The sequence below is a fragment of the Erpetoichthys calabaricus genome, chromosome 13 (genome assembly GCF_900747795.2).
Source record: "Erpetoichthys calabaricus chromosome 13, fErpCal1.3, whole genome shotgun sequence".
NCBI lineage: Eukaryota > Metazoa > Chordata > Cladistia > Polypteriformes > Polypteridae > Erpetoichthys > Erpetoichthys calabaricus.
Window position 1 is genome coordinate 75,761,033 of NC_041406.2, and position 22,041 is coordinate 75,783,073.

The 22,041-nt window shown below is 36.7% G+C and overlaps 1 protein-coding gene across 1 annotated transcript in view; it reads right to left on the reverse strand.

The window, feature by feature from the left end:
* The window catches only part of LOC114663422 (cilia- and flagella-associated protein 69-like), a 95,482-nt gene extending 87,768 nt beyond the window's left edge, over positions 1 to 7,714 (reverse strand). Inside the window, 4 exon segments of the mRNA XM_028817145.2 lie at positions 365 to 474; positions 4,452 to 4,517; positions 5,084 to 5,146; positions 7,380 to 7,714. Coding sequence (XP_028672978.2) covers positions 365 to 474; positions 4,452 to 4,517; positions 5,084 to 5,146; positions 7,380 to 7,487 — 347 coding nt within the window. The 5' untranslated portion in view covers positions 7,488 to 7,714.
* Positions 7,715 to 22,041: the final 14,327 nt, after the last annotated feature.

A 22,041-nucleotide genomic window follows, 5' to 3' on the forward strand; every position in this document is an offset into this window, starting at 1 on the left:
ACAAACAACTCCTCTGCACGACTGAACCGGATTGAATGAAAATGCTATTGCTATTTTTTTCATTTTACTCAATTTTCGTTCTCGTTTTTAGTTCGTTCACATATCACTAATTTTTATTTTTATTTAGTTTTAGTTTCTCTGTTTGCTTTAATTTCAGTTCTCGTTCTTGTAAAACAAAAAATACTATTTTTAGTTCTAGTTCTCATTTTCGTTGTGAAAATATCACTGGTGCCAACGTTAGGATTTGACCCCAACACTCTTGCGTCTTGAGGCTACTTCGCTAATTACTTCACTACTATGACACCCAAACATATAGTACAGCAATGCCACATTCAAACAGTTTATAAATCATTAACTTACTTACCCACATAATTTAATAATTTCACAGATTGGATTAAGATAGTCAGGGTGTTCCTTTATTTTTTCTGCACAGAGGTTTACAATTCTAAACATCTGTACTAAATCCTTCAATGGCTATTTCATACTGATTAAGGAATAAAGGGGTCTGAATGTAAAATACTGATTTAGATATTAGTCATTTAAATTTGTTTTCACTGTCACATAAACCCAACAAAAATTGTTTTAAAAATGCAACAGAACAATAAGCTTATGGTTCAAAACAGCACAACATTACACAGACCAAAATAAAAAAAAAAATTACAATCTGCATTATTTCTTATTGGTCCATGCAAGCAATGAACAAAAGGCAGTGTACTTGAGCTATCCCCCTAACTCAGAATAATGTGAAGAAGGCTAAAATAATAACACAATAATAACAAAAGATTTTTTTTGCAAAGTACGGGAATCAATAATTAAAGTATAAGATAACTGAAAGAACACAACACACAACTGAAGTAACTCTTAACATTCGTAATACGGTTCTAGTGTCACCAACTATTTGGAGTTTGGCTTCTCTACTTGCCCAAAACACTTCATTTTACCTCTTGCCTCTATGTGTCTCTGCTCCCATCCCAAATTTATCTCTCCTCTAGCCTTGAAACTATATCAAGGGTTGATGTCACCTTGAAAATCCAGTTGAAATCAGTCTGTTGCCAGCTCTATTTGCCATTGGTGTTCATGCATCCCTGTACCACTAGATATCCTTAAAGGATACCCACTTTCCACTAAAGAGCCATGCAGCCTTATCTAAAAATCGGATAACTCCTCTCTAGCAATCTGGAAGCACCAAGTGAATGCTTTATTTACTTTCTAAGATGCTTTTCTAAGGTGCTTTTGCACGTACCTCTTCTGGGGCACATCATATACTCCTGAGCCCCAACACCCCTGGCAGAAACCATGCTATTGTAATGGTAAGTCAGCATAAGCAGCTTTAGGGCAGTGTATGGCCCTCTCCATGGCCTGAATGACTTCAAAATGTCTCCAGTTTTTGTCTTGAATGGGCTTCTCCAGTACAATGCCTTTGATCTCTTCTGGCTGCATCTTCAGTAGTTAAATCACTGTTGGGTTTCAGCTCACATGCAAAAACAGACTGCTTCTCTTGGGGAAACAGGAATTATGTCTTCTTGTACTCATCACACCTCACTGATTTTTCCTTGGAGCTTTACACAGAAAATTTTACATTAAAAAGCAATGCACTTCATTCTTACCTAAAATTTCTAAATATATCCATTACCGTCATTTTTGAGTTTAAAAATAGAATGGTGAAAGCATGCACCATTGTAGGACAACATACTGATTTGACACTGCTACTTGTTGGATCCCATATGCAATATGAGGTCAAATCCTGCACCTGATTAACCTCTGTATGGAGTCTGGATGCTCTCCCCACTCAGTGTGAGTTTCTTCCAAAATGCATAAACAGGTGCTGGTTAGTTGAATGGGCAATTTCAAATTGTCTTGCATATGGTAGACTGTACTAGTGAGCTGTAAAATGGGCTGTGCTTAGTGCGACTAGGAGAGGTTTCAGCCCCTGTTGCCCTGAATTGGAATAAGTGTGTTTGAGATCATCATGTATCGTCTCCAAATGCATCCAATTTGGCACAATTTTGAATCTTCTTCTGTCCTAATCAGGTTGATGTATGCAAAACATAGCAATGAGTTTTCTGTATGTCCAGTCTTGTCTGTATTCTTTTCTTTTCCTTGTCAGGTTTCAGTTTTGAGTTTGCCTCTTTTGTTAGTACTAGGGTGTTGTACCATGTTAGCCATTATGAATGTAGAGAAAAGCCAAGCAAAATGACACCTTTTATTGGCTAACTAAAAAGATTACAATATGCAAGCTTTCGAGGCAACTCAGGCCCCTTCTTCAGGCAAGATGTAATCAAGATCTTTTGTTACCAAGATTCTAGCATTTATGGTCCTTATTTGCTATGTTGAATTGACTGAATTCCTACACTTTGATGAGTGGAATAATTTGCTGGTCTACAAAGCCCTTTATCTGGTAATCTGTGAACTGTTACATATAAATAAAATGTCATTTTTTTTTGGTAGCCAATTGAGCATTATTCTTTCCAAAGACATATTTAAAATACTATGTGCATATAAACCCTAATGCTTTTGGTTGCTTCTTTAATTTCTCTAATTAATCATATTCTGTATCTTGCATTCTTCTGTAACTTTTTCAATAGTACCTTATCATACTGTCTGCTTGTACCTCATCAGTGTTTAACCCCTCAAATGTGGTTTCCAGATTCACCTCTAGTAGAAGTTGTTCTTTGTCTTCACTTTTGTGCTTTCTTTCTCCTTTTTCCAGCACATATTCTTCAGTTAAGGTTTACCTTACCTTACAGACATAAGTTGTATTCCATCCATCTCCTCTCTTCACTAACATCCAGATTTCTGGGTAATATTTGATTTTTATCTTTTGAGCCATATTACTATTTCATTATGGTAGACAGTTCATTTATAGTATGATGTATATCATCTACTTTTGACTCATGCTACCATAAAAATCTATAAAAACAGCTATTCTTCTAAAGAATCTGTTGACCCAAAGTATTCTTTCCTGCTTTCTGTAAAGTTTAACTTCTGTGCTCTGCTTCTCTTTCTTTTCCTGAACCTTGTCCATGGTCTCTATGGTGTCTACTAAGACTCAGAAATGCTCCATCCAGCATTCTATTTCTCAGATCTTTCCATGCTGTACTTGCATTGCTCCTGTTGTCTACTCTAAATTGTATTTTCTTCTTCAAAGTTGTATCCTGGATCACTTTCAAATTCTCCAAATATATGATTATTTTTAGAAGACCTTCTACAAGTGCACGATGGCTATACCACTTGTGACACTGATTTTGGAGGTATTTCCTGGGGTACCTCAGATCACAGGAGAATAAGGGAACACCAGTGTATTGATATGTACTTCTTTAGTTGTTTCCTGGCTGTCTAGTCAGTAATCAAGAACAATGTGAAAAGGCAGGTAATGAGGTTGAAACAAAGGTCCAAATACATAAACGATAAAAAACAGGCTTTAAATAAGTGGTTTAAATAGCTCTAAGAGGCTCTAATGATACAGGACTACCTCTGCTCAAAACAATGGCAAGGACAGGCCATTGCAAGTTAGAGAGAATGTGAAATCACTGACCAAGGGGGTGGAGATGATAGCAGTTCTTTCTGTGGAATGAAATGTTTCTTTAACCCACTAATTCAAACTCGATTTTTATTTCTTCTCTGTGTATAATGGACACATGCTTCATAATCATGTAATATACTGAATTTTATCATTATCATCATCAACAGCTTAATGGTCATTTTTGGGTTTAATCAGGTTGGCCAAATGCCCCCCAAATAATTTTCCTCCACTCTATGAGGCTGTAGGTATTTTTAGATGAAACCTATTCTATTTATGTTAATTTTTGTATTTACATTTGTTAAAATATTTTAATGCTTCACATGGTTAAAGCTGCTTGCACATTCCTCATGCTTATTTCTACTGAACTCCAGATATGATTGTTATGAAATTCTTTTTGCAAAAGTGTCATAATGTTTTCTCAAAGGAAAAATGTGCCACTTATAGCTTCCTTATGTATCTCATTCACTGTCTTTCAAAAATTTCCCTATTTTAATTAGTCAATTTTTGAATCTGTTTTATTCTTTTTTGTGGGTCACGGCAAGCTAAGGCTAATTCTGGCTTTTTTTGAGTGAAAAACAGAAAAGAAGTCTGAAGGAGCCACCAAATATTCACAAGACAAACATGTCCAAATTCACCCTTCTTTATGCCTGAGCTAGGTAGAGCTGATAGTCCCAAATATGAACGCCTTTAGAACTAAAACAGGAAATCAGAGTAGCCAGAAAATATTAAAGTGAAGCTAGGAAACTGCACTCAGGAAGAGAAAAGGATGGCAATCAACCCATTAGATCCCTAGTTGTGCAGGGGCCATAGCACTAACTACTGCACCGCTGTGCCATCCTACTCTGAAATATGACACACAAAGATTTGTGGTATATTAGGTAAGACAAAATGATGAATACAAAAGAAAGAACCAGAATATAAAGGATACAATGCCATTTTGGTACTTTTTCACAACTTTTTTCAGAACAACTAGGTGCCGCTCCTTTAAATTGCACTGGAAACAGAAAGTATAAAGCAAAAACTTGTTAAATATGTTAGTGTTTGAGGGTTCATTACTGTAATATCTAGATATGCTATCTCACTCTCAGGACTGTTAACATAAGTACCAGTTTCCAAATGACTCTGAAAAGGAAATTTAATTTTATTTTTTTTTTACAATTTCAATTTATAGTTATATGTTTTCAGATTTAAAATGTAATTGTATTGAATCTAAAAATTAAAAGGTTGTTTCAAGTTCAGTTAAGTGCATTAAAATCCTAAATGCCAAATAAAGAATCTCAGAAAGGTATATTTAGAAACTTTTTTTTCATAAATAATCAGCATATAATACTGAGGATGTTTCCTGTTTTTTATATAAACACAATTTATTTGTGAATCTTTTAGATACAATATGTGATAGCAGATGCAACGCATTTTATTTAAAAAAATAACAGATAAATACACAAACACTAGTAAATTCTACATTTATCTTCAAATGAACCATTATAATGAAGCTGAATTTTAAAATGTAAAACCAATCTCCCTACATTATACAGGATCTTAAATAAATCTCTTACATACCGAAAAGGCATCTTCTATCAGATTCACTACATTGTTAAGTTCTAAAGGCCTCAAGGAAACACCCTGTGGTAAGCAGAGATTGAAATCATTAGTCTTCAATTTGGAAATGTTACATTTAATATTACTCATGTTTGCTTATATTGCACTATATAATATTGAACTGCTACATCTTTTAAAGGCAAAACATTTTATTCAAACACATTTTCTAAACCAGATAATCCCAATCATGCTATGGTATTAATGCTAAAAGTGGGAAAAAACACAAAAAAAAAATCAAACAAAAAGTAAAAGGTGTTGAGTTTGTTTAAAAAAAATCTAATTATTAAAAACAGAGAAATGGGAGGTTTAGAAGCACTTCTTTAAAATTTCAGAATATTACACAATTTGTAGTGAACTGATTTGTTTTTGCCAATTAAGAGTTATGGTATTATAATTTAACTAATAAAACAGTCAAGATTAAATTGGTCAGTAAACCATTCTTCTGCTTTCTAACTCACTTACCCAGTTCAGGGTTCACAAGAGCTTCATCATAACCTCAGTATAACCAGGTGGTACCTGCCCTAGACAGAACATCCCTTAATCTCATAGTGGCACACACAGACATATAAACACTCACATTAATCAGTTTACATATGCCAATAAACCTAACGTATATTTCATTGGGACACTGCAGGAAATCAGAAAAAAAACTGAAAAGGCACAGACTGTGTGCAGATTCCACACAGGTAGTGAGAAGGCACGGGGTTTGAACTCAGAGTTCGGGTGCTGTGTAGCGACAAGACTAACCAATGTACAAATGTATGACTCCTAATCAGTAAGCTATTTGGAAATATATATATAACAAAAAATAATTTAAGTCGGATAAATCCATCCATCCATTATCCAACCGGCTATATCCTAACACAGGGTCACGGGGGTCTGCTGGAGCCAATCCCAGCCAGCACAGGGTGCAAGGCAGGAACAAAGCCCAGGCAGGGTGCCAGCCCACCGCAGGTCACACACATGCCAAGCACACACTAGGGACAAATTAGTATCGCCACTGCACCTAACCTGCATGTCTTTGGACTGTGGGAGGAAACCCACTTACATGCGGAGGAAACCCACTTACATGCAGGGAGAACATACTAACTCCACGCAGGGAGGACCCGGGAAGCAGATCCGGGTCTCCTTACTGCAAGGCAGCAGCGCTACCCACTGTACCACCGTGCCGCCCAGTGGGATAAATAGCTTATTTAGTTAGTAATCTAAGAAAAATTAAATTGTAAAATCTGAGCATCACATAAGAGTGGTAAAGGATTTTAAACTCCTGAATATGCATTTAACTACTAAACTCGTGTTCAACTATGATTTCTAACTTCATTGGGTCTCTTGTAAAGTAAGGCAAGGATGGCTGCAGGCTTTTAATAACAAGCCAGGATTGCTTGTTCCAGCTATCATTTTGTCATGTTATTTCATTTTCTAATCCGCTTAATCCAGATCAGTGTCATGGGGTATGGCTGGAGCCCATCCCAGCTAGCATTGGGTGCATGGCAGGAACAAACCCTGGACTGGGCACCAGTCTATCACAGGGTAAACACAGACACACAAGGGCCAATTCAGCATCGCCAGTCCACGCAGACACAGGGAGAACATGCCCACACAGGGAGGACCCAGGACACAAACTCGGGTGCTCGTACTACGAAGCAGCACCGCCCTATATCATTCTGCCACACCTTTTACTTCATTCTAAACGCAAAACAAATACTTTCAATCCCTGATAGCCATTGCTCATCTTATTACTCCAAAATATATTTGTACATGTTTAACTCAAGCAACTACTATATAATAAACGGTATATTGACATGCACATGTTACCTCTTCTAACTATTGTTATTTGTACCACACTGTTAATTAACGGGAGGGGGAAAATGAACAAAACGGGAGATCAGAAATTATTTTAAATGAAACTAATACATGAAAAATAAGTTGCAACAAAACGTCAAGAAACTGCACTATCTTCTTCTTTCTTTCTTTTTTTTTAAGCTGTACAAAATAGCACAAATGAAGCAATATAATTAACGACAATGACAGAAGTACGACCTGCATTATTATTTCCAAAGTGACGCTTTCTAAGTTTGTCACTTGTTACGTAATTTCAGAAGAGCACGCGAAATGTAGTGATTAACACGCGTAAAACGCAAAAAATTGATTTAAAGATTGTATTTTTTATATAGCTCTTGTTGTTTATGCACTTAAATATACCTTCAAAAACGGCAAACATCCAAAACCAAAGCCACTTCAGTCGCAGCAAACTCACCTCGCGTATCCCTAAATCACTGTCGGTAATAAGGTGCTTTAGAACTGGTGGCGGCTGTTTTCCGCTTTCTGGAACTGTGTTCTTGGACTTCAACACCACAGCAGACATTTAGAAATCGTAAAAATCACGCGTTTACTGCGCTAGCGTCCTTTAATATCTAGAAGTCAGACCCTAATATTCAGTTCTCAGGCAGGAGGACACTTAGAGTTGTTGTCGGGTCTGAATGATAAAATTTCGGCAGAAGTCGCACCTTGCTTAAGCAGGCTCAGCTCTCGGTTGCCAACACAAGCATCATGCGTTGCTATGGAGAGAAGACTCCTGGGATTACAGAGAGAGTCTACGGCATCTCCGAAGTGACAAACTAGTTGGAGTGATGAGCGGCAAAATATGCTGATGTTCCATCTGTCGCTTGCTACTTATCTTGAATACTGTGTTATGACTTCCGAAACGTGTGCCAACTAATTATAAAAACCGTCTAAAGAACGGTCTCATTGTTGTACAAAAAAGCACTTGTTTTACTAGATACACCTACAAAAGAACATGCAGTATCTATCTAAGCATGTCTACTCAACTAGCCCATGCTAAAGCACCTTCGCACAGAGCAGCAGTGGCATCATCTCTGGGATAAACACCTTTTGAACATGACTAAACTGTCGTACTTGTAGGGTTTGCAGTAGTAATTCTGTTAGTGACTTTTTCCTACATAATACAAAAAAGTCTATTTACGGTAGTCGTATGTAGTGGAGACTATTGATGACATTCTAAGTGTTGTCTTTGTTACTTTGGTCTTATTAGCTTTAGATAGATAGATAGATAGATAGATAGATAGATAGATAGATAGATAGATAGATAGATACTTAAATATACTGTATGAAGCCTGTTACGAATCTAAATAAATACAGGTTCTTCCTGGAACCTTCATGCGGATCGGTCTTTTGAGAACCAGAAATTGTTCCCCTATGGCTTCGCTCTGAAGAACCACTCGGGCTCCTTTAATTTTAAGAGTGTACTTCACACATTCGACCCGGGTGTACTTCAGTTTTCCTCATACATTTCAAACACTTGATGAGGTTAATCGGCGATTTCAAATATTCGGAGTATGCGTGTTCAAAGTTGGTTCCTGCTTTGCGACCCTGTTGCCAGGATGGGCTCTGCCAAAGCAACCTCTGACCACCTCAATTACGATAAACGGGTCTGTTATGTCACGTTTATGCGCGATTATCTGCGCTGGAAGCTGCCGGGATTGTTTTCAGTTCTTTTCTCTCCTGGGGCTAGAATAGTCTAGTTTTTAAAAGGGGCATAAGGAAAAATTAAGTATTTTACAGTATAACCTTAAAATGTAAGTGGGATTGGCGTGACTTAGAGAGTGTTTCTATTTATTACTTATTTGGGGTAACAAGTCCATAAACATATTTTGGACAAGTTATTCACACCTTTAAAATCACTACAGTTCAAAGAAGTATTATGCAGATGAGTTTTTCACTAAGGAGAACGCTGTTGATGAAGTTTCGGAATCCAGACATGGTCTAAACACACAATACAATAGTAAAATGCACATCCAGTCCAGCAGGGGCCAGTGGCGGTCATGATTAGCATAGAGTTCGTTACAGGGACAAGAAAGCGGCTATTACAGTTGCAGAAGAACAACTTTGGCGTTTAGTATCCGAAGAGTCGGTTTTCATTTCATAGCTGTCACACACCTTTAAAAAGAAACAATGACTTGCCTGCTGTCGTTTACAGAATTAAATACAATAGTAACGAAAATTAAAAGATCGAAGAAAAGTGTTTGAAAGGACACAAATCAATGTGGCATTATCGTTCAACTATAAGGCAATACGACATAACAAGAGCATAGATTTCTGGCCCCTTTTTGAATATCTTTAAAGTGCCGAATTTGCAATAAAACGCATGCATTGCTTATTTTTAATCTGCGTTTCATCAGTCAGGCAAAGCACGCCGAACAGGTAAAAGCTGTGATATCACTTCATGCAAAAACTGTCTAAACCAGATCAAATTCATCCTTCAGTCGGGATCTGTTTGTTTTTGCCTATTGTAAATCGCATTCTTGGCATAGCCTCGTGTGAACATCACGGGTGCCTGGCTGCAGAAGTGGCTTGACAGCGCTCTCGTAGAGATTCAGATGGACTCCAGCTCCAGACCTGCAGAGCTGAGAAGGGTCCAGCTATGGTCTTCCGCGATTCAGCAGATTGCGTTTTTATGTCACATGGTTTGACACGGAGCTCCGTTTTGGGGATTTCCGCTTGACAGCAAATCAGATTGCAGCTTTATGACACATGGTTAGATAGCGGCGCGCCGCTGTGCAGCCGATGAGATTACGGCTTTTGTCACACCATTTAGGGGGTACTTGCTCCTCGTAAATTCTCAAATTATGTCTAGAACGTATATATGTTTTTAGGTTTGGGACTAGAGAAGCACGAGAAAAAACCTTTTGCGTGGAGATGCATTCTTAATAGAAATATATTTTCTAGGTATTATTATAATGTGAAGGCAACTAAACGTTATTAAGCTAACTTAATTGTTTGCAATTTAATAACGCTAAATACTATACAGTTCTCGTTTATTCTTTTATAATATAATATGGATTCAATTAAATAAATTTCCCTTTTCAATATAATTTAATTTGTGCCTTACGTCTTGACATTTAAATTTTATATGAACTTTAATTTTTTTTAATAAACTGGTGCATTGCAAACTGCACAGTTAAAGGTAACAGCACTATTATTAGCAGTTTTATCAAAATTCAACATGATGTTCAGTCATACTTGTGCATTTTATTTTCAGATGTATAATTCTGTGATCAAAATTGGACAAACACCAACTGGGACTCAGTGCACAAAATGCTGCAGTCTTTACCATTGTCCATTGTGTCCTGTGGGCAAGTATACTCCAGGAAACTTTTCACAGGCACAACTACATTTGGGGTTTTTGGGGGGGATTAAAAAGCAGTATTAAACACAAGTAAGTAGAAGTTATTTTACCTTAATTCAGAAAATATGTTAACTTCTGTGTAAAGTGGTACTGACTGTTATTTTTGTTTTCCAGCTTTTCAAATGTGTTTATGCAGTTTAGATTGCAGACAGAAACATCACTAGCATTGCTTCTTGTGCACAAAGACAAGAACATCAATGTTATGTTTTAAACGAACACAACTATGACAAGCGTGACAAGTTTCAGGTCAGTGTAATACCACTGGGGGGGGGGGGGGGGGGGTTGGTTGCTCCTAATGACATGACGGATGGTGTCCTGGGGTATCTCTTTTATATATATATATATATATATATATATATATATATATATATATATATATACAGTATATATAAGTATGTCAAGTATGACTTAAGAGATATCATCCTTTTAAAAAGTTATCATGTAAAATGAAAGAAAACAGTGAAACTGAGTTTGTTTTTTGTGCATTTGAACCACAATCTTCTTTACTTTTATTTTAGGAATGTACCTTTAATAATCTCTCTATTATAAAAAAAATCCTGCAGAGAAACAGTAGGGCGTCGAGACGTGATCTTCATGTTAAGATCACGGAAGACACTTAAAAGACCTGCAAGACTAAAGAAATTGGCCACGGAGTGTCTCGCGTGGACCTTAAACATGAGGCTTTGTGCCAAGAGATTGACCCAGGACCGTCTCGCGATGACGTAGATAGAACATGAGATTCCTGCAAGACATGCCGTACTTACAACCAAATAAGAGCATGGGAATCAACACACTCAGTTGTGTTTTGGCTTTGAGCACACACAGATCCAGGGCTTTCAGTGCATGTAATGCATATAAGGACAATACGTTATAGATGAAACGTAGACGACTAAGCGAAGAAGAAAGTAGCGCAGAGAAAAGAGACTCAAAAGCATAGAAGAGACAAAAAAGAAAAATAATAATATAGGTGCAAATTCAGAAAATAAGGAAAGTAATTATCAGCCCGGAACAAGTGGAATTGGAAAAAAAAGCACATCCAATCCGGACATTGGCGCTATACACATGCAGAGCAGGTTAGAGATTATGAAAGCAATGAAATTCGAAAGACAAAAAAAAAAAAATGTTGGCGCAATACACATGTGGAGAAAGTTAAAGAATATGAAAGTAGGAAAATTAGAAAGTATAAAAAAAAAGAAAGTAAAGATCGCAGTAGTGCAAACAAATGGAAATTATTACTCGAAAAAGGGAAAATAATCACCACGGACCAGGTGTCATTGAAACAAAAGCAGGATAAAGCAAGGTCAGAAATAAAAGACAGAGTAGAAAACAAAGTAAAATGTCATAAAGAGGTTAAGAAACAAGGGGCCAGACACATGCAGAGCAGGTTAGAGATAATGAAAACTAGAATTCAAAAGATTCAAAAAAACGTAGGTGCAAAACACGTGCAGAGCAAGATACAGAATATGAAAGCAGAAAAAAACAACAGTGTCAAAAAAGAAAGTAAACATCGCATTAGCACAAAGAAAGAGAAATTATTACTTGGAGAAATAACGAAAAGGCGAATAAAGATCGAATATATGGACACAGGTGATATGTCAGAAGTATGTAAATATGGTAAGGCTTTGAAGTATAAGTCAATTTCAAAAATGTGTTTTACCTCACATGCATTTATTGGTTATTTTTCAAAAAAAATAATTAACTGCTGATGATATAGATCGTTTTGTCTGTGCTGATATTCCAAACAGAGAAACCTATCCTGAATTATGATACAAAGTCATTAAACACATGTCTCACTGACCTCATTTAAAAGATTCAGCGCACTGGGACTCGAAAGATTTCAAATATTGTTTTTACAGAAGTTCAGAAATAAAAGTGAAACTAATGAAATAGCAACAATTCAAAGAAAAAAAAATCTTAAAAGTGTGTATCCAGAAAACAAAAACGGGGGTTGGCGAGCAAAGCGAGCAGGGGGCGAAGCCCCCTAGTATTAATAATAATAATCATTTTTATTTATATAGTGCATTTCTCATGCTCAAAGCGCTTTATGTATCCAGTTTTATTAGGGGTTTTATCCTAAATGTTTTTTTCTGTTCTTTAAAGATGTGGTGCTTAAAGAAATCTGCTCATTTTATTTGCAACGCATCACAGTCCTAAATGTACATTTAATAACAAAAAGAATATTTATTAAACAGGTCAAGCTATAAATCTGTTAAAACTGTGAAAAATGTTCAATCAGTTGTTATTTACTTTGTTGTATTTATTTCTCATTGCTTTCTATATTTTACTTTGAGTATTTGATCATAGTATTAATGAAATCAATAAGAAAAATAATTTTATTAATAATAATTTTATTTTTTTACTTCTACTTTTTTACTTTTACTTTTTACTATGTTTTATTATTCATTGGTATTTAAAATTGACAGTTGTAGTGAAACACTCAAGTAACTGATTTTCAATCGATAATAACTAATGACCAACCCATCTTCCTCCTGCGCCCCTCATACTCTTCTATATACCATCTCTTTAAGTATAATCTCTTTCTAACAGAGAGTGCCCCGATGACCTTTGTGCAGCTCAGCCACAAGATAGTAGGCGCCCAGCACCTGCCCTGAAGTGTCGAGTGAAGCGAGCAGCGGGCAGAGCCCCCTATTTATATTCAAAATTTTAAAATATTTATATATGAGCTCTGAATTGGATTAAATAGATCAGAAAAATAACTAATTTGATGGATATGTACTCGCAAATTCCAGCTGCTCCTCTGATTGTGCAACAATTTAAAGACCAGACCCTAAATATGACCTTATATATGCTGCATGTGTGATGTACAGTGCCTATAAAAAAGATTTACTACCTTGGAGGTTTTCACATTTTACTGTTAAACAACATTGAATCAAAGAAAATTATATTTTTAATTTATGCAATGTTCAATTGAAAAAGATTATTTAACGTTAAGGGGAAAACAGATATCTGCAAAGTGGTCTAAATGCCTTACAAACATAAAGCAAAAAATAGTTCATATCAAAAAATAGTTCATAACATAAATATGGCACATCTGAATCATCAGTGGTGCAGTCAGATGGTTTTGGAAGTCTAATTAAATGACAATTCCCTGTCTCTAGTCAGGATACAGGAAAACATCCAAGTTAGTGAATATCTCTTGAAGTCCAGTTAAATCAGTCATTAAGATATAGAAATAGTTTGACAAAAGCTGTAAATCTGCCTAGAGAAGGCCATAAACAAAAACTGAGTGCAATAAAATGATAATGAGGGAGGTCACCAATATCTATGAGAACCCTGAAGGAAGGAGTTACAAAGTACATTTTTTAATATATTTTATTTGAAGAAAATAACATTCCATACAACCAAGACTTACTTTTACAAAAAAGAAAATAACACTAAATACAATCAAGTCATACTTAACAAAACAGAATTCAATCCCCACCCAAGAGAGAGAGAGAGAGAGGAGCGGCAACAGCAAGAGAAAATCTTTAAAAACAACAAAGAAGGGAGAATATACTTTGCCCCAATATAAAAGCTTATTCTAAAATTTTATTAAGTAGATCTTGCCATATTTTAAAAACATTTCTAACAGATCCTCTAAGTGAGAATTTATTTTTTTCCAGTTTCAAATGGCATTGAATATCAGTTACCCCCTGACTTGTAACAGGTGGGCAGGGATTCTTCCAGTTGAGCAATATAAGTCTACGTGCTAATGGAGTGGCATACTGTAAGTAATCACAATCAATTTGTCCTTCTCCACTTTAAGCCCATCTGGAAGTACACGAAGAACAACCGTTAATGGGTTAGGAGTGATTGTGGCACCAAGGCTGTCTGATAGGTTTTCAAAGGTTTTTGTCTAGAATGATGTTAATTTGGTACACGCCTAAAACATGTGGCCTAGTGAGGCCAGAGCTAGGCTGCAACGTTCATAGGTTAAATCTTGACCTGGGTATGTTTTGGACAATTTCAACCAAATGTGCTTGATAAAAGACCTTAATTTGAATGATCGAATGCTTTGTGGATCCAGAGTTACAAACTACATTGACTGAGATTGGAGAGACGGTGCATACAACAATTGTAGCCCGGGTGCTTCAACAGTCGCAGCTTTATGGGAGAGTGGTAAAGAGAATAAAATGCACATGATATCTCTGAGTTTGGCAGAATGCATATGGAAGGCACTGATGTCTGCTGAAAGAAGGTTGTTATGGTCTGATGAGACCAAAATTGATCTTTTTGGCCATCAGACTCAACTCTATGCTTGTGTGAGTTAAACACAGCACATTATCAAAAACACACCATCGAGGTTTGGGCAGGATTATGCTTTGGGAATGCTTCTCTGCAGCAGGCCCTGAGAGGACTGAGATGGCGATTGTGTCTTAGGAGAAGATTTGTCATCCACCAAAGTAACAGCCCTAAGCATAAAGCCAAGGCTACACATGAATGGCTTATAAACAACAATGTTAATGTCCTGGAGTGGCTGCATCAGAGTCCTGATATTAGTCCAGTTGAGAATTTGTGACTGGACTGGAAAAAGCAGTTTGGTCATGATCCCCATGCAACCTGACAGGGTTTTAACAATTTAACAAAAAGAATGAAGAATTTTGACAATGAGTATTTACTCAAAAAAGTTTAAAAATAAAAACACTAGTTTTGCCAAAAATTAAAACAATTTTTATACATAAAAAGTAGAATATTATTTATCATATTACCACTCTTAGCCAAAGTGTGGTGAGTGAACTAGTGTGCCCTGTGATGTACTGAATGCCCTGTCTAGTGCTGGTTCTCATTTTCTACCCACTGCTGCCAGGTGAGGCATCAGCTCCTTGAAAACTAGCTAGGTTTATAAGAAACTGGATGGGTGGAAGTAAATGTTTAAGAATTGACATTACTTTGATAATCATTACTATTGCAATGGTTTGTGAAATATTACTTCCATTACAAGTTTTCCAAGTTCATCACACACCAACTTTGGAATCAAATTTATAACCCTTCAATTTCCAGCCTTCCCCTAGTGAAAATTTCCCAAATCTTTCTTATAATTCCCACAGGTACATTTCAATATGTGGTGGAAAAAGGATAAGCTGTGTAGCCCATAGCTAATTGTGCAATCAACATGAAAAATGAATGTTATATGTTCTAGTTAGGCCCAAAAAATTGGACAAATTAAAATGTTTGCTTTGTAGTGAATTACATCATTTTTAGATATATTTTCAGAATACTATCAAAGAAATGAGTGTTTCATGTTGTTTGTTTTTTAAGGATCTTGTCAAGGTAGATTATGTACATACAATGCAGGCTCCGGAGGACAGCCTTACTGAGTGGAATCCGTTTTGTGCTCCCAACTCTCTCTTCCATGTGAGATCATTCATATTTGCAAAACAAATCTTTTCCGTCAAACTGCCCATTGTTCTGCTTTCTCTCACCTCAGTTTCTGTGTCTGTGTCTTGTACACAAAAGAGCATGACAGAAGGCTTAATTGACTTCACTATTTTTAGTCTATATGATTACCTGAAACCAGCAAATCTAAGCATCATAGGAGTGAAGTCAGCCACAACTAACTAAACAACATAAAATAAAATGTGTTTTTAATTGTGTGCAACAACTGTGATTTGTACTGTTTATGTGTAATAATAGGTGATCAAAATACATTAGCAAAGCAGTAACAGTTTAGAGCTCTAGACTGTAAGATTGTAAATTTCAAAGAAAATGCAAAATCTGCTTGTTTGTTTTTTCACTTTTAGTATCCTTTGCTATTTCCAGGTTTAATATACAAAGGACTTCGAGATATGGTTATACTGTATATATACTTGAGAGCAAGAATTAGAAAATAACACATATAATTAAGTCTGGGCTGACGTTCTTGGCCTGCTGCCACCACAACCCTCACCAGGAAGAGTCATTTGAGATAATGATGATGATGATGAAAACAACTGGTGTAATGAAAAGACTCTTTCTCTCCAAAAAAAGTCTGTTATTAAATCTTTAAGTTGGTTCATGAATTTTCTGACCCCTTTTTTCATTCTGGATATGCAGAGATTTTTGGCTACCATTTATCTAATTGTATCACTTGTCCATCCATTTATTTTAAACCTACCTATCTAGTTAAGGGTGGAAAATAACTATGCACTATCCTGATGGCACAGGGCCCAAAGCAGGAAGCAACCATGGATGACTTGCCTTCCCATTGCAGGACACACTCACACACATACAATTATTGTAACACGTGTCTTTGGGATGTGGGAAGGGCCTGGAACAAATCTGTACCTCCCAATGCCACAAAAAAGCAATAGACATTTTACAGGATTCATCACATCCCGGTCATTGCCTCTTTCAGCTTTTGCCATCGGGCAAGAGATACAGAGCAATGAAAACCAGGACAAACCACCTTAAAAACAGCTTTTATCCAAAAGCTATCATGGCCCTGAACTCAGAATAAAAGTGCTCCATATCATTCTTCCAAAGCGCAATATAGACCTTAAGTCAACCAGTGCAATTTGTACATTTAACCAGTGCAATTTGTATATATAACAACTGCAATTTATATATTTTGTAAAGTACTCTTATTACTGTTCGGTTTGTTATTATTTTCTCTCTTCTTGTCATTTTAACTCTTATGCCTCACACTGAGTCGACTGCGCCTTCAATTTCGTTGTTCCTTTGTAAAAGTGACAATGACAATAAAGATCTATCTATCTATCTATCTATCTATCTATCTATCTATCTATCTATCTATCTATCTATCTATCTATCTATCTATCTATCTATCTATCTATCTATCTATCTATCTATCTATCTATCTATCAAATTAGTGCATATGCCCAGCTCTTAGATTATACGTCTCACTGATCATAAGCAATGAGCACAACAATATTTTTGGGGAATTAACATTTTTGAGAAACACTCTTTTTCAAAAAGTAATAATTATTAAACATTAAAATAATTACAAAAATTTCAGAAGAATCTGAGACCAAAAAATTCATGAAGGTATAGATGCAGGGTCGCAGGAATGCTTTATTTGGTAGCTCTGTTAGTGCTGTGTCAAGCAACATTTAATTCTTCCCCTTATTTACTAACAGAAGCAGCTTGTTTTTTAAGCTTTTAAAAATCTTTTTAATTACATCAAGCTAAATACTGTACATTTCATAAAAGCAGGGCAGTGAAAGGCTTCAAGCTGCCTTTTCCATGAATGATAATGAATTACAACAACTGAAATATTAAAATTCACAAATCTGTACTATATATAATGCAATGCCTTCCTTAGTGTGCCCAACATTACTATTTTGCACATTAAAGATGACGATTCACTTCTGTTCAAGTGGACTGATTGTTATATCCAGACCTGGTTGCTGCCTTGAAGCAAATAGATGAATATTTCAGGCTTTAAGGATGCTAAACAGTCAATCATAAGAATTCAGATACTGCAACATAACGACTATCTGTCGGGCAGACCGCAGTTTGTGAGACTCAAGGACTGTTTTTTTGATATGGATGTAACACTGGATCATCACAAAAAGCAGCTCTGTCTCCTTTTCTTTTCACTCTGCACACCTCAGGCTATAAATATAACACCAGGTCATGCCCTTGCAGTTCTCAGATTATTCTGTACTTATGGAGTATATTGATAATGGAGATGAGACAGAGAGCACATAGAAAACATGGAAATTCACTCAATGCAAAGCAGAGAAGCTCAGTTGGTTTTGAACAGTCAGCATGCGGCAGGGTTATTTATTTTCTCGTCGCCAATTCTGTTGTGTTTTTACACGTAAACCAACAGTATAATAGTAAGTTAATAAAGAAAGACATAAATACGGCAATTACCAAACTTCCACCATTTTATGTATATAAACAAGTTCCGGCTGTAACGTGCACCTTAATACCAGGGTGCAGGCACATAACACATTCAATGCAATTATTTGAAACATTAAATAGAACTTATATTTAGTATTAAATTTTTACATATACATAACAAATAGTCAGATGGAGATCTTTGTTTCTTGGTGCAAAGAGAACCAAGGAACTGGCTGTTGACTTTCACTGCACAAAACAGCCCCTATGTCTGGTCACTATTCAGGGAGTGGATGTAGAGGTGGTGTGCTCCTACAAATACTTGGGGGTTCACATTAATGACAGGTCAGAATGGTCTCGCAGTCTCGCAACACAAAGGATCATTATAAGAAAGAGCAGAGCAGGCTCTTTTTCTTTTGGAGACTGCACCCCTTTAATATACGAAGTGACATCCTTCACATCTTCTATTACTCTATGTTAGCTGGGGTGATTTTTTACACTGTGGTGTACTGGGATGGTAACATCTCTTCAGGAGAGACCTATCGAATTAATAAACTAATTAAAAGGTCCACTGAATTAACAATCTAAGTAAAAGGGCAAGCTCAGTGATGGGACACACTCAGGACCCCCTGGTGGTAGTTGTACAGGAGAGAATGAGAACAAAATGGAGTGCCATTATGAGAAATGCTGCACATCCTCTTGCTGACACACTAACAATGAGAATTTTCAGTCAAGCTGCAGGGGCCCCTTTCTAACAAACAGCAATACACTGTGTAAAGCTTCACTGTGACTGCCAAGTCAGAAGTTATTTTTTTTCCTTTTTAAGATTTCTTCCATTTAAGTCATTCTGGTATGTGTAATGCTTCAACTACAAATATATGTTAATTTATTTATTTATTGAAAAAGCTTCTGTAAAAAGCCAAATTTCCTCCTGGGGAAAAAAAGTTCTATGTAACAAACAGTGTGTTTAATATATAATATCAGGGACGTTCTTAGGCATACGCGAAATACGCATCCGCGTAGGGCCCCGACCCCGACTTACAATTTTTTTTTGTTGTCGGGCTGTGGGCCTGGGGCCCCTGTCATGCCCCTGGCACTGCAGCTGTCTGTGCCAGTCCCAGGAAATTCAGTTCAGTGCATCTCTTTGTCTTATTAACAATGGTAATTTATTATCCAAATTGCAATCTTCACCTAAATCCTTAATAATATTGTCATGCCGTCGTAACTTTGCCAAATACATTATAGCAAACGTTAATTTTAGAGATGCATTTCAGATTCATTCAGGGAGATCCCCATAAAATCATGAAATATCCCTATATTACCGGCCTTTACCAGATCCAGAACAAAACCAATATTTTACCACTCTGCATACACACAAGCGTACATGTAGGCCTACTGGTCATCTAAGGCCTTTTCCGGACGTTTTATTAGAACACCTTCCTGAGCTATGGGGGGCCTTTGCCCACCCGGATTCCCCCCCCAGTCAGAGTCTGCACATCCGGGACCTGCACATTTCTGAACCACATAGGGCCTCCAAACTGCTAAGAACGGCCCTGATAATATTTAAAAATATACAGTATGTTCTATATTGTGATCCTGTCCCTCACAAAACTAAAACATGGCTAATGACCTTAAAAATTAAAAGCCATACCTGCTATCAGCTCTACAGGTCTGCACTAAATTATCAACCCTCACCACCTAAGGTAACCTTGCTCCAACTCAACAGACAGGCATATGGCTTGTACAAGGCTACATATGGCGAAAAGGCCTTTAAAGTCACAAAATGATAATTGTCCATAAAAAACAACTATTCAAAATATTTAAAACGAATTAAAAAAGGCCAGCCAAGAAAAGAGCAAAAACAGATTTTGCCTCAAGGGAAAAACCCAAAACATACAATTTCAAAACAGAATCAGAAAACATCCCTTAAAATAAACAAAGGAATAATGCCAGTAAGTTCAATGATAAAGTGCAAATCACAAAAAAACAGGAATCCAAATTAAATAAACACTATGCAGAAGCTTTGATGAGAACTGCACCTTCTCCATTTATAATGATGAGTGCAGCCTCCCACTGCATAATCAGGTGGCTCCACCACCTTGGACTTCACATACAGGAGACCTGGCAGTGTTTAACAAAAGACACTAGTAAAAAGCAAATTAAACTTAGCAATAAACCCAGCATTAATCAATACACAAAATATAGGCAAACAAAAAACATAATTAACAATGAAGTACATAAAATAGTATTTGAAACATAACAAAAACATTAAATAAACTAAAAATAATCTAATCCTTGGGTCACATAAGAAATGAATGCAGGGTTTCATCCCTGGCTCAAGTTTCTTTACTTCTTATTTATTGTTTATTGTGTATTCGTTTAGAGATTAGGTTTCCAAAAGTCACTTTGCCATATACCTTTTTGGATTTTATTATTTCTTAAGTATGTTCTGCATTTATTTTATATATATATTACATATTTTTGCTTACTTTATATTTTTCATTTTACTTGTTCACTGTATGTTGAGTCTGGTGGTACTAAGGTACCACAAAAAAGCCAGATCTACCCCCTTAGCATGTCTTGGCCTATAGTATCAGATAGACTTCACCTTATGCAGCCATGCCCCAAATTCAGATGGCATACTTGTGGCCTGCACAAACCAAAACATGAGGCTAACATTTTGAATGGCAAAAGTTTCAAAAATTACCGTTAAGGAGGGAGACGGTAAACTGCTTAAAAATTTCTGTTCCAAAGGATAAACAAAAAGCAAGACAGGTGAATAACAGCAAAAAAAAAAGCAGACATTTTGTCCTTGCACGGCAGGAAACAGATAACTAATTTTCTGAGACAAAGTGGGAGATGTGTGCAAAACAAAACAAACAAAATATAAACTAAGCCACCAAAACCCAAAATCAAAATCAAAAATCAGGCAAGAGTCAAATCTAGGCAAGACACGAAGATCAATTAGCAAAGAGAGTTTCTTTTTTGTGTTTAAACGATTTATCCGTAGATCAGATAAAGTTTGGTTCAACCGCTGACCTTTTATCCCATTGTGCCAATGAAGTCAAGGTCACGACCCTGTCCCTAGAAATGCAGGACGCAACTCTAACGGTGGTTATGCCGTTATGGTGTCTAATAAAGAAAAGCTATAGGACCCTAAAATTCAGCCCAGATCATAATGCAAGTCCACTAAATTGCAAAATAGAGAAGCAGCAACTTTAGCCAGGGATGAAACCCTGCATTCATTTGTTACATGACCCAAGATTAAGACTGTGATACATTTTCACAAAACATTTGAGCAGACCTTGGAGACTATAGTTAATGGTTGAAATGGATGGACTGACTACAGTTTTGTGCCAGTTCATATGATATTAATTGTTGGTTTGAGTCATCTGTACATAATCAATCATACAAAACCAAGGAGCTGGTGGTGGATTTTAGGAGGCCCAGACCCCTCATAGACCCAGTGATCATCAAAGGTGACTGTGTGCAGATGGTGCAGACCTATAAATATCTGGGAGTGCAGCTGGATGATAAATTAGACTGGACTGCCAATACTGATGCGCTGTGCAAGAAAGCACAAAGCCGGTTATACTTCCTTAGAAGGCTGGCTTCCTTCAACATCTGCAATAAGATGCTGCAGATGTTCTATCAAACAGTTGTGGCGAGCGCCCTCTTCTACGCAGTGGTGTGCTGGGGAGGCAGCATTAAGAGGAAAGACGCCTCACGCCTGGACAAACTGGTGAGGAAGGCAGGCTCTATTGTTGGCATGGAGCTGGACAGTTTAACATCTGTGGCAGAGCGAAGGGCGCTCAGCAGGCTCCTATCAATTATGGAGAATCCACTGCATCCACTAAATAATGTCATCTCCAGACAGAAGAGCAGCTTCAGCGACAGACTGCTGTCACTGTCCTGCTCCACTGACAGA